The 13,056-nt window shown below is 41.4% G+C and overlaps 1 protein-coding gene across 2 annotated transcripts in view; it reads left to right on the top strand.

Moving 5' to 3' along the window:
- Positions 1–13,056, top strand: part of ATP6V1A (ATPase H+ transporting V1 subunit A) — a 30,719-nt gene that overhangs the window by 4,514 nt on the left and 13,149 nt on the right. The window contains exons 1-5 of one of the 2 annotated variants that reach the window (XM_057415891.1): positions 4,726–4,897; positions 8,268–8,362; positions 9,988–10,116; positions 11,580–11,794; positions 12,472–12,609. In XM_057415891.1, the coding sequence (XP_057271874.1) occupies positions 8,281–8,362; positions 9,988–10,116; positions 11,580–11,794; positions 12,472–12,609 (564 nt within the window). In that variant the 5' untranslated portion in view covers positions 4,726–4,897; positions 8,268–8,280. Of the gene's footprint in view, positions 1–4,725; positions 4,898–8,267; positions 8,363–9,987; positions 10,117–11,579; positions 11,795–12,471; positions 12,610–13,056 lie in introns of those variants that run through there. The other variant, XM_057415890.1, reaches the window with a different exon arrangement.

Here is a 13,056-nt window from a genome sequence, read left to right as displayed (position 1 = left end):
CTTACTGGAGATAATGTTGGTAAGGCCTTCTAAAGCTGATTCTTCTTATGTGAATTTCCTCTAGATCCTTGAAATCTTGAGTTGGTTTTTTTATTGTGAGATGAATTTGCATCATGTGTTAGGTATTCAGGCAACCATCACAATATGTAGTTCAAACACGGCTAAAATGTAGTATGTTGGAGGGGCTCTGGTTATTCTAAAGAAGCTGTACTTAAGGTGATTGAACGTAAAATCTCCAAATGTGGCATAACTTGCTTTAAAACGTAAAGATGATGCGTTCCATTACAGGAAAATTTGACCTCAGTTTAATTTCCTTTTACTGGAATCCAGTGCCAATGTGTGTGGTGATTCCAACCAGGTGTTTCATTATACCAGTGTGCTGTAAAAGACTACTTCTATCTGCTCGGGGTATTAAGTCTTTCTCAAAGACCTTCATGCAAACTTACTCCTGGATCAGCTTTTAAAGCTAGCTGTCAAATACCTCAGATAATAAACTCAAGATTCTGTAATATCCCAACTTTAAAGACTGATCTGAAAACTTAAGCGTAATGATAAAATGCTTATTCCAAACTTGTGCTCAGTATTTTAGTTGTTTCATTTAGGTACAAGGAGTTACATGACGAGGCTCGGATAGGAGCTGATGTGTTTTCATGAGCCCAAATTGCTAATATGTTTCTGCATGTAAAATGGAGCCTGATTTACAAATCTAGTAGTAATTGTGTTAGGAAATTGCACACCTTTTGTCTGGTAAGAATCTTCAGCTCTTCAGAAATGACTACTAAACTGGAGTAAAGTGGCGGCTGTGATCACCTATAGCTTTGTGTTCGTCTCATTTTGATGTTTGTCATCTTAAAGGTTAGAGCAGTGAGAAGTGTTTCAAGTAACAATGCCAAATACACCTAAAAGTAGAGTGACTTTCATTTAGTAAAAGCAAGGGCAGATCTTATCTTTGCCATAAGTTAGTGAGGTTAATGAAAATGTTGCTTGTCCAGAGGAAGTGACTGAGCACTGCACTAAGCAGATGGCTGCAGGACTTTTCAGCCCTAACAGCTAGATCCAGGATCAAGGCAGCTGCTGTGGGACACAGAAATGAATATTGTATTAGTATTCTGTGTTATGGCTTGGATCTCAGTAGCCATCTCAGTAGGATCTTTTGTGTGAAAGTGTATCAAGCCAAACAAGGGCAAGATGTGTAGCAGGATGAAAGGAATAGCAAATTTTTTTGCAGTAGGAAACTTGTGAAGCAGTGTTGGAAGTAAGAAATAAGGGGTGGCTCATCTGTTTCCATCTCTAGAGCTCCTCTGGAGAAGCCTTTTGGGCTGAGAGGAAAGAATTGATGTAGAAAACCCTATTATGGAAACTTTGTGGCATGCAAACAGCTGATGATTTGGTTTTGGTTTTTTTTCTTTTCCACACGAACAATGTGGTTTTTTTTCTAATAACAGGAGTATTGTAATAGGTAAAACTGGGATCTTTATCAGTTCTAGATACAGCATGACAGTAGCGTTTGAAGACAGAATGCCGGTTGTCTGAGCTGATCAAATCTTCAGTGGTCAAAACAATTCTGCAATGAATGCCTTGCCTGCTTGTCTCCCTGTTTTTATTGCTGCTGCTAACTTCACGTTATGTTTGAACACTTTTTCCTCTAGTCCTGCTCTGGGCTAACTGAGTGAATCTCCTAAGCTTCTGAATAAAAGCTTGTGTGCTTGAATAACAATTGGTGGTTATGGAATTTGCACAAACAGCCTTCACTCCTTCATGGGAGGGGAAAGTCTTTCATGCTGTATGTATCTACTGCATATAAATACATTTTATATGTGTTTAGCTTGTGTGCGAGGCATGATGTTTGCTTGAAGTATTAGACTTGTATGTATTGGCATACCCACAAGTAAGTCTGCATCCATTTTGGGGAAGAAGGCAGTGAGAGTTTGTGATGGGCTTCATGAATTGCCAGGTTGCACAGTCTCTCTTTGCAGCCATTGTCTGCTCTGCTGATAGTGACAGTATAATTCTGTTTCCTGTCTTTTTTCTTGAATGCATTTGGATTTGCCTGTACATGTACTGAGTAGAATCATAGAATCATAGAATAGTTAGGGTTGGAAAGGACCTTAAGGTCATCTAGTTACAACCCCCCTGCCATGCGTAGAAAACTTCATGTGAAAGGAAGAGGCTTTATAGTACTCAAGAAACAAGTGGTGTGAAAGATGAATTGTCTTGTATGGCTGCAGATGGATCCACAGCGAGTAGCTGAGCATGCCTTAAGCAGATTCCTGGCCTATCAAGAGCAGAGGTGGCCTCAGGGTGCCCTGTGGCAACTGGAATTGTATGAATAATTAAATGAAAGAACGTCAGTATTGTTTAAGAAACAATGATACTTCTATCTTGGAGTTTATTGCAGGAGGTTGATACAATTAGCTTCGTGATGTTTGTGTGAAGACTAAGCCATATCATTGTGTTGAGCTGGGGACTGACTAGCTGTGAAGTGGCTTTGCAGAAAAGGACCGGAGTTCCTGATGGCCACCAAGTTGAATGTGAGCTGGGAATGTGTCCTTGTGGCAAAGACAGCCAGATTATCCTGGCATTAGGAAGAACATTGCTAGCAGGTGCAGGGAGGTGTTTTTTCCCCTCAGTTAAGCTCTGAGGAAACCACATCTGGAGTGCTATGTCTGGTTCTGGGTTCTCCAGTAGAAGGAAATCATGGCTTAATGAAGAACATTGCTAGCAGGTGCAGGGAGGTGTTTTTTCCCCTCAGTTAAGCTCTGAGGAAACCGCATCTGGAGTGCTATGTCTGGTTCTGGGTTCTCCAGTAGAAGGTAATCATGGCTTAATGAAGTGGGTTCAGAAAAGGTCCACAAAGACTGATGAAGTTTGGAGAGATGAGGGGAGGGTTGGAGAGCTGGGATTTTGTAACCTCAGGAAGAGCAGGCTCTAAGAAACTTAATGTATACACATACCTAATGAGAGGGAGCAAAGATGATAAGCCACCACTCTTTTCAGTGCTGTCTGCTGAAGTAACAAGAAGGAACGGGCACAAACCGAAATACAGGGAATTCCCTTTAAACACAAGAAAACACTTTTCTACTGTGCCTGAACAGAGGAACAGGTTGCCCAGAGAGCTGGGAAGTCGTCATCCTTGGAGGTAATCAGCACCCAGCTGGACATGGCCCTCAGCAGCCTGCTCTAGCTTGCTCTGAGCAGGGCCTTGGAACTGGATGATCTCCAGAGATGCCTTCCAACCGTAGTGATTCTCAGTGATTCTGTTATTTGGTGGCTGAGAAATCCGGAACAATTTTCTCTGCTGTATTATAGTAAAATTAGAACTCTGCATAGTATGAAGGTGCAGATTTCCTATTTGGCTTCCCTTCTAGGTGACCTGTGTTAGAGTTCTGGGCATACTGTTTCTTCTGGAGCAATATCCTGAATTGCCTGCACTAGTGCAGAAATGCTGCCAGACTTCTGCATTTGACTAGTAACTTAGGCTTTATTTTTTTAATACTTCCTCTTATAAAAGTCTGTTGGAGGGGGAAGTATAAAGTGCCCAAGTTACAGGAAATCTGTGACAGTGATTATCCTATTATTTGTGAGGCCCTTTTTCAGCTGGACACTGGGATTTATGCAATGTACCAAAGTCTGCTTTGGTGAACACAGTGTGTGTTGGCAGTGTTCATTCTAAAGCATGTCTTGAATGCAACGCTAAGCTGACTGTGCTGTGTGGGTTCTGATCTTTACTATCCTGTAACATCTACATTTTTACTATGAAGAGGAGGAGGGCTTTTCTTTGGAAAACTTTATTTGGCTACATTTTAATGTGTATGCCTATTAAGCTTCCCTGAATATTGAAGGTAAGGGCTTATGTTCTGACTCAATTTTTCTACCCTAGGAAGTCAAATCACGTTAGTCTGTTTCAAATCTAGTAAATTTCTATGAGTGCAATTAGAAGTTACTACAGCAAAATTAATGCTAGCACTGGTGACTTAGTAATGTAATGCTGCAGCTTCTGAATTGCTGGTCTTGTGCTATTTACTACAATTTTAGTTAGTATATTTAAGTAATTTGATATGTTGCTAATGATAGAACTTGCAAAGATAGTCTTGGGAAGCTGTGAAAACTACAGGGAACTCTTCAACTCATGCAGCTTCCTGGGGGAGAGGCAGCGTAACTGCTTGTCTTCTGTACCACATACGGGACAGTTTGTCAGTGCCCATCAGGCTTTGGCTGTCACTCAAGGTGGCACATCAGTCTCCTTCATTAAGGTGCTGGATGTTGTGCAGCTTTACCAATGCTTTCAGTAACTAGGGGAAGGGGCTCTTAGCAGAAGTAAGCCCCACAAGACTAAGTTTTGACACTCAATACCTGTTCTACATACTCAAGGAATTAGGATTATTACAGTGTCTTCAGTGCCTCCTTGTGCAGTCTGTTATTAAGCAGTTCTGTTAAGCTCTTCCAGAACAGAGCATTCACTGCCATGGATATATTAGACTGGAGGCTGGGGGGGTAAACAGATTTCAACAGAAAGCATCTCTCTGAAGGATTTTTATGTAGCAGTATGCACCATTGGGATTACTGGCTTTGTGGGGGGCCCTTAATGTGAACACTGAATTTCTTCTGCCGGGTCCTGTGCAGTGAGGAGTGCACAGATGGGAGTTCAGCTGGGCTCTGGGAAGCTTGATTTGCTATTGCGGCATTCCTGAGTGCTGGTGGGAGAGAGAGAGACTGATGACTCACCAAGTCAGGTGGTTATGCCTCTGCTGTGTGTCAGAAATTGCTTTCCCCTCTGCAGCAGGCTTTCTCATCCCTGTGTCGGGGCACGAGAAGGACAATCATTTCCTAAGTGGTAGTGCTTAACTGCTGAATTCTGGCTTTGCTGCACTGTTACTCCCTGTTTCCGCAGAATAAGGTAAGGATCTCTGTTTATATGATAAAATAGTGATGGATTTTCTTCCATGCTGTGAGAAGACTCCTTGTAAAAATCTCACTGGAGTCTTAATTATGAAGAGATCTTTATGGTAAGGCAGTTAATAGTGTAAATTCTGGGTCTGATCAAATGTTTGAACCAAAACCAAGGAACTGTAACAGAAAACAGGTTTTTCCAGCATTGAGAGCTAGACAGTTATATTTTTGGGGTTACTGTGTAGCCAAATTGCTGTGCTGGGATTGAAACCAAGATAGAAAACTTGGGTTGTTGGCCCTTTCTTGTTTAATTATGACTAAATATTACTTTAATAAATCACGTTTCAGTCACAGATGGTTCTTCAGCAAGTAATATGTTGATTTCTGTCACTGCTAAGCAGAATATGTCCATGTTAGAGCTTAAGAGCATGTTTAAAATCAATTGGTGAACTGTTGAAGATGAGAAAGATTCATGTATGTAAGTTGTAAAGGATGCCAAGATGCATCTTTGCTCATAAGGGAATTAAAATTAAGCTAATGTCCTGTGTAGGTGTGCTAGTGGACTTCTGTAGGAGTGGATTGCGTATAGTGCCTAGTACTCTGTGTTGGCAATAGGCCTCTGAAAGTCTACAGGAGCTCAGTAGCTTTCCAAAATGGCTAACTACCATGGCTTCTGGGGTAAGTACATGCTGCCTGCACATACATCATGTTGTGTTTAGCAAATCCTGACGTGCTTTAGGGAGCTCCATTTTATCTGAGTAATAACACTGAAAACATTTAACAGTGTAGGTAGGTAAGGCAACGTTTCTGCCCTCAAGGACTTTTCCATATAAAATGAAAATCTGTTAGTGCTAATACGCTAGCACAAGAAAACTATGCAGAGATAAATAACAGCATTTTGTTTTCTTAGTTTGCATTCAATGTTAAATGATGTGTAGCCCATTAAAAAAGAGGTCAGCTTGTCTGGGTGAGGACTGGCTTTTTAGACTCTGTTTTGTTTGGAGGTATATAGGAGATGGAGCACAGAAAGGTGAGGATGAATTCACTGTGCCTTTTATACTTGGAATAGTTAATAAATGTGTGTTTAAAAGCAGTTGGTGCAGGTGATAAAGATCAGGACAAAACCAGGGTTTGTTGGTGCATTGCTAGGTGGCCTAGGAGAGGACTCCCATTCCCTTTTACCTGCCTTCGCCTGTCATTTGGGAAAGTGGCTGTAGGAAGAGAGAGTGAGCAGAGCAGCCACAGCAACAGGAGCTGAAGGCGCTGGGTGTCAGGATGTTGCAGTTTAACTGCAGAATGACTTTTCTGAGATTCTTATTTGCCTCCCTGGAAGCTAAGCAGCTGCTTGCAGTGGTGGTCGGTTGAACTGTGGCGTTTGGATAGGAAGAAGAGTTATTGTAAATTGAAACTGGCTGGTGTCCTTGCCTTTCCTTGCTTCATAAAGCGACTCTTCTCTATGGGCCCTTGTACTGTCTCACTGACAAACAGTGTTGTTAATTCAGTTATGAGAATCTGGTTTAGCTCTCTATTCACACAGAAGATTCTGGTGGTAGGACTCTAGTGTTCTGTGTGGTGTGTTGAAGTAAATGCTTTGGGTAGATTTATAAGGCAGGCTGCTTTTTCATATGACCAGTAATTGTGCTCCAGTTTTACAACAGTTTAATTGTTAAAAGCAAAAAAGCTGAGCTAGTTACGTTAGTCTGATCTGAAGTAACTCTTACCAGTTCCTTAGGACCTGCAGATTGCTTTGCAAGGGCCTCCCCTCTGCCATTTGTTAAGAGGATGCTTTTGAGAAATAAGCAGTGAAATTCACATTGTCTTCTGGGCCTAGACAAGTTTAAATGCTGAACTATCATTATAGAGAGGAAGAGGGTCTAACAGATACCTGACATCTGACTCTGCCTTTGAGCTTAAGAGCAGTTAGCAGTTCCACTCCTTGGTGGTTGTGATCAGCTGTTGGGGTGGCTGTTGTGAAATGAATCAGTGGGAGCCATGTTAAACACAGTCCACTCCAACGAGACATGGAGCCTGGAAGAAGCTATTCCCTCAGGATGAATAGGAGTTTGGCATCACTTGATCTTTTTCTCACAGAGCAGAGCCAATGTTTTTAAAACATTTAGATTGGGGAAGAGGCTGAGGGGCAGAGGTCTTGTTAGTGTAGTATTAAAAAGCTGGGAAACAGTTACAAGATTTTAAGAATAGCAGATGTCTGTTACCTACTGCTCCTGAAGAGCAGGCAGAAAAGCATCCTTTAATGATGGTGGATAAGGGTGGCAGTGTAGCTGTCTTTTTCCTCATAGTAGATGGGTCAGGTTTTCAAGCCTGAGCATGCCACTGTGTATGCTGCCTTGCAGAAGATGCTGGCTTAGGTTAAGCTTGCAAAGACTGTGAGTGTCAACAGATGCTTCACCTGGTTCACGTCACCAAACCACAGCATTGTACACTGGGGCTGCCATACTGTGCCTTTCACCACTGCTGGGTGGTAGACATGGTCAGAGAGTTGCCTCACAGTTCTCTAACACTAATCAGTTTCCAAGGTAACACAAAGCAGGATAAGGGCTGACAAAGCAAAACCATTATTCTTATCGGCACCAGAAGCAGGCCAGCCCAACTGTCGATCACAAAGGAGGTCTTCTAAAACAGCTTTTCCTGTTCCCTGAACTGTGACTGGCAAGAGATGGCAGTCAGGTTTTTAACTGTTTCAAGTTGGGGTTTTGGGCCATTATTCAGCACAATTTTCCTGTAATGCTCCATGGGTTTCACTGAGAGCAAGGATTGTGTAATACCTCACTGTGAGGCATCTAGAGAGAGCTCACATGTTTGTGTGCTTGTGGAAATGTATATTTCTTCTTCTGAACGCTGTTGATCCTGCAGCTTAAGATAGCAAAAAAAGAAGTTTCACAATTAATGTTTATAATATTGCTTTTAGAGACCCTGGCAGTAAAGCAGCACCAGAACATTCTCATGCTCAGGATCATAGAAACTCCATATTTTGAAGGAGAATAAATGAGATGTGGAAGATAGAATAGATTCTTCATTGTTTAAATATCCTGTTATTGGGGTTGGAAACAGTCCAGCAATGTTGGGACATTTTTGGAGTGTAGCTATTTCACTCAGCAGTGTTTTGTGGAGCATATTATGGAGTGATGTTCCACTCTTGGTGTTCTGCAGTGGGGGAAGTTAGCTCTTGTCTTTGCTTAAATAAGTTACCTTTTAACTTTTTATAGCTTTAAAATCAGTGTGGTTAAGGTGCTTGAGGTTGTGTGAGTTTGGAATTCTTTCTCACTAGAAACAAGGAGAGAACAGACGGAGGAAGAGGAGGAACTTACAACATGTGTATTCATCAGGACTGACTCTTGTTTTTTCCTTCTCTACAGTTGAAGAGACAAAATGAACTTTTCCAAGCTACCCAAAATCCGTGATGAGGAAAGAGAGGCTTTTGTTGGTTATGTCCATGGAGTCTCAGGACCTGGTGGGTATTTCATAGGATCTGTTTAATCTAATGTCTTGTTAATCTTGTTCGCTTGGAAGTGGAGAAGTATAGTAGAGCTTTTCCTCTTTCCTGGGGTGGGGGAGGAGCAGGCTTTTTAAAAAGGATCACTGATTGGTCTGATAAAATATTAAGAAATATGCTAACAGGATATTACTGCTAATTCGTCTTATTTAAAGATGTAATGAGCAGAATCAGGTTTAATAATGATGATAATAATATCAAAGGTAGTAAGCTTTCTGTATGAGAGGAAGCCACTTGGTCAGAAATCTGCAGGCCCAGTGCTTCTCTAAAAGGGTGAGAGATGCATAGTCCAGTCTCACTGAAATGAAGTTTGACCCTATGATCTCTGGAATACTCAGTCCCTTCCCAGTGTCAGGCTGTTCTGTGTTACTGCACCATAGGTTGGAGGAGCTCAGTGAGGAGCTGTAAGGGTCAGGGAGCGTAGCACAGTGTGGTGGTAGTAAGACTGGGAGAAGGAGGAGGACTCCTCCTCCTTTATCAGCTTAAATAGTTTCTTTACACTCTGATGGTAACAGCTTTTGAATACATGCAGACTCTACCAGGTTTTCTGCTCTTGAAGAGGTAAAGAAAGGGATGGGAAAGTGAGAACAGAAGAATAGCATGTATTTTTGTTAATGCAGCTTATTTGATGAGTAATAATCATTGGCTTATGTCTACCTAAATAAATACCTGTTCTTTAACTGCCAATTCCTTAACTGCAGAAGTGCTACTTAAAACCAACAGCTTTATTTCCTAAGAAGTGGAAATATATTTTTATGTAAATATGTGAACCCTGTGTGGAAGATTGAGATTACAATATAAAAGACATAATAAATTTTGTCCTAAAGCAGCTAGGCCTCATGTGTGATCTGCCGAAATCTAACCCAAAACAGTTTTAAGGCCCAAAACATGCTGTAAAACAGTCTTCTTCCGTTGAAAGTTAAGTGCCCTCATACCACTTTTCTACAAAATAAAATAGCAAAATAGTGTTTCCTTTAAAGCTTTGTAGGCGTCTGCCACTCTAGATACAAGGGTATGTATTGCCTTTAGCAGGCACCTTGGCTTGATCTACACATGGAAATAGATTATGTGAGCGTCCAAATGCTACCAAGGTAAACAGGAGTTTGAGTGACTTGAAAATTACGGTCCCCAACCACAGGTTTATGAAACTATCAGGTGGGCTTTTTCCATTTTCCTGTATGTTTTAATTTGGTCAGATGGGAATGTGGCCTAGCTCACTGAAAGGGAGAAGTGCCTATGTAACTTGTCTGTCAAGGGTCACTGCGTCTCTAAAACTCTAAACACTCACCATCTGTCAAGACAGATAAGAGATGATGGCATGAATTGTCTGTGACCTACTACATTCTGATAGTGTCCTCTTACCGAGCATAAAGGGACAGTGTGAAAAGTATAAGGAAACTTTTGTCTTTTAAACTAGAAATGTCAGGATTTGTGGCAGCCTACTTACCCCTTTTGTGAAATCAAGAATGCACTTCTGATTTGGTTGAATCCCAGACTTATGCTGTGCAGTTCTTACTAACTTTTGATGGGTAAATTTCCTGAGCTATAAGAAAAAGACTCACCTACATGCATGTCGTTTCCAGTGGTCACGGCGTGCAACATGGCAGGCGCTGCTATGTATGAACTGGTACGAGTAGGCCACAGTGAACTGGTGGGAGAGATCATCCGGCTGGAAGGTGATTTGGCAACTGTTCAGGTGTATGAAGAAACATGTATCCTTTCCACTGATCCCTCTGCGCCTGCCAGACTACTTAGTCCAGAGCACTGGAGTGATGAGGGTGAAGACGATGACCAGCACTGGGTACTTCCAGTGCCAGCAGGACATCTGTTCTGCACATTCTTGGTAAATGCTGATGGCTGTGAGGTAAATCTTGTCTTGCCTGTCTGTGTGCTGAGGAGATTTCAAGTGGATATCAAATAATGTGTGCTTTAGAGTTTAAGTTAATTTTAGTTTAAATAGTAGAGCTCATTCTTAAGGAAGTTGTCTCACAAATGTCAGCTATAAATGACAAAACTAACAAGTAGTATTTGTTGCATTTATTTTCTTTGCTTTTGAAAGCTATGCTTGTGTAAGAGGGCAGGTTGCTGCCTTCTGGGCAGAGTACTTTACCAGACATAATAGGTTACATTTTTGCTTCTGCAGTGTGCTTACAGAATCTTGGTCCAGCTAGAACACAGTCTGTATCCTAAAATCTAGTTAACATAAAATATATTTTCTGTTACACATAAATGAGAGAATGTCAGAAAAGAAGTCATAAAACTTGAAGCCAGACCTTTTTTTTTTTCCTTGTATTCTTTTAAACTTAAGAGTTGGCTCTATCTGTAGAGGCTAGGGGTAAAACCTGTGTTGGCTCCCAAAGTTTCGTTCTGAGGAGTTGGATGGTAAACTGGTGACTAGCTCCTCTTTGTACCTAATGATTTATCCTTTTAGATGGCATCACCATTGTAATACCTAGTAACCTTCCAATAGTACATGAAGCAAGTTTGAATATAGTTTACTCTTAAGTTCCTCATGGGAGGAGTCTGCCATAGGGCTCTCTGAAGTCAGCTTGCATTTAATCTCTTCAGTCTTGCATAGGGTTTTGGGGTTTTCTTTTGTATTCTAGCAGGGCCTTTCCCAGGCTGCTGGCCCTCTGCACAGAAGTCCATTGTGCATCTTTGGAGTTAGATAGTGCATAGACTGGACAACTTAATAAAGGAAAGGAAGAAAATAATGCTGGTCTTGGACAAACTCCCTTTAAAATTAGACTGCTGTCAAAAAGGCTGTGGAAGGCTCAAGGTCAAAACATTTGTGCTCTCTAACAAACAAAAATCTATACATTTCATAACATTGTCTGACTTTAACAATCGAGCCTGTTTTCTAGGTTTGAAGATGTAAGAAATGCTTGATGTTTTGTCATCCTGATGCCTGGCACTCCAGCAAACTCATCCAAACAGTTGACTTGAACTAATGATCATGAAGCAGAGTATTTACCCCTAGAATGAGCAGCTTTGTTGCTTTGGCAATTTCAGCTTGAGTTGAGTATAAAGCATACATGCTTCTCAAATGATGATGGTTAATAAAGTAATAAAAATATGACCTTACAGTCAGGAAGGAGGTTCTAGATGATGAAGTTGTGAATGTGGTACTTTCTTCCCCTTACTCTGGATGAACTTTTCCTCAGCAAATCTTTAGCTGGTGTCTCTGTAGGAGATCCTGTACTCCGTACTGGCAAACCCCTGTCAGTGGAACTAGGGCCTGGCATCATGGGAGCTATTTTTGATGGTATCCAGAGGCCTCTCTCAGACATCAGCACTCTGACCAAAAGTATCTATATCCCTAGAGGTGTCAACGTGTCAGCTTTGAGCCGAGATATCAAATGGGAATTCACACCTTCAAAGAATCTGCGGGTAGGTTCTCGCAAGCCTTCCCCCCTTTGCTTCTCTACCCCCAGAGTTAGGGCTGGAGCAGAGTGCCAGGGCTGGGACTGCTGGGAGCTATGGTTTATGCAGCTTGTGTTGGGAGGTGGTAGTGATGTATGAGCCTGGATGGGGACCACCAAAACTTACTCTGTGTGACTTACAGAGTGTTGCTGCTGCATCTGAGAAACTTACAAAGTTTTAATATGTTTGCAAAACTGTAAAGAAGCTCATGGAATTGCACTAAATAAAAGGAATGACTGTGGAACACATCTTGCAAATGAAGGTAGCCTTAGAGCTGGAAAATGTCATGGCTTTAGCCCTTGGTGGCATTTTTTTTTTCCAAGCCTACAGGGTAGAATATGCTATTCTTTCTCTACTTAACACATTAGGCTTAGAGGTGTATAAGAAACAAGGAAGATTCCTTGCATCAGTCAGTAATTGCTACTGTCTGAGCCTTGAAAGGCACCTCAACCCAGATAGTGTTGCTAGCAATGTTCTGTTAATGTAATGATGTATGCAAATGGGTTACTGTGCTCTAACAATGCATTTACAAAGGGAGTAATCACAGTGGTAGACTTAATAGCTATAGTTACTTTATTAAGGTTAAGGTTCTTTTTTAAAGCTGGAGTTCTTGCTTATGACTAATACACCTCTTCTGATTCCAGGTTGGCAGCCACATCACTGGTGGAGATATTTATGGTATTGTGAATGAAAACTCCCTTATCAAGCACAAAATCATGCTGCCCCCACGGAACAGGGGTACAGTTACATACATTGCTCCACCAGGAAACTATGACACTTCAGTAAGTCTCCGAAACAGCAGTTGCTGATATATTCCATGTCTCTCTCATAGGGTTGATGTATTCTTTCTGTTCTGCATGATGACAACTAAAAAGTGTTTCATGCAACAAAGTGTCTTGAGTTAATGCTCACCTCTGCTGACCTAACTGCAGGGATTACATGAATGTCTTGTGCAATTATATTCTGTGTATGGCTTCCCAATGGCACTTGAGTATGCCACATTTTCTGGCCTGTGGGGATCTGCGCTATCTTATGAATATGTAAAATTCAGTTGCTCTTCAGAAGCATGTTTTTAGGTGACGCTTTGCCTTGCATGTCTTTTTCCCTCAATAGCATTGTAAATACGATATGGGAAAGAGCTATCATCCTCTTTTCACCTCGGATGAAGTTTGGAGAAGTTGGTGGTGTCAAACACCTAGCTGTGCAGAGTAGTTGAGACAAGAATTTGT

Source organism: Pezoporus wallicus, unplaced genomic scaffold (assembly GCF_028554395.1).
Source record: "Pezoporus wallicus isolate ANWC-B61680 ecotype Strahan unplaced genomic scaffold, APGP_CSIRO_Pwel_v1 contig_6814, whole genome shotgun sequence".
In the NCBI taxonomy this organism is placed as follows: Eukaryota; Metazoa; Chordata; class Aves; order Psittaciformes; family Psittacidae; genus Pezoporus; species Pezoporus wallicus.
The sequence above is the reverse complement of the archived record's forward strand: the minus strand, read 5'-3'. Positions and strand labels throughout refer to the sequence as shown.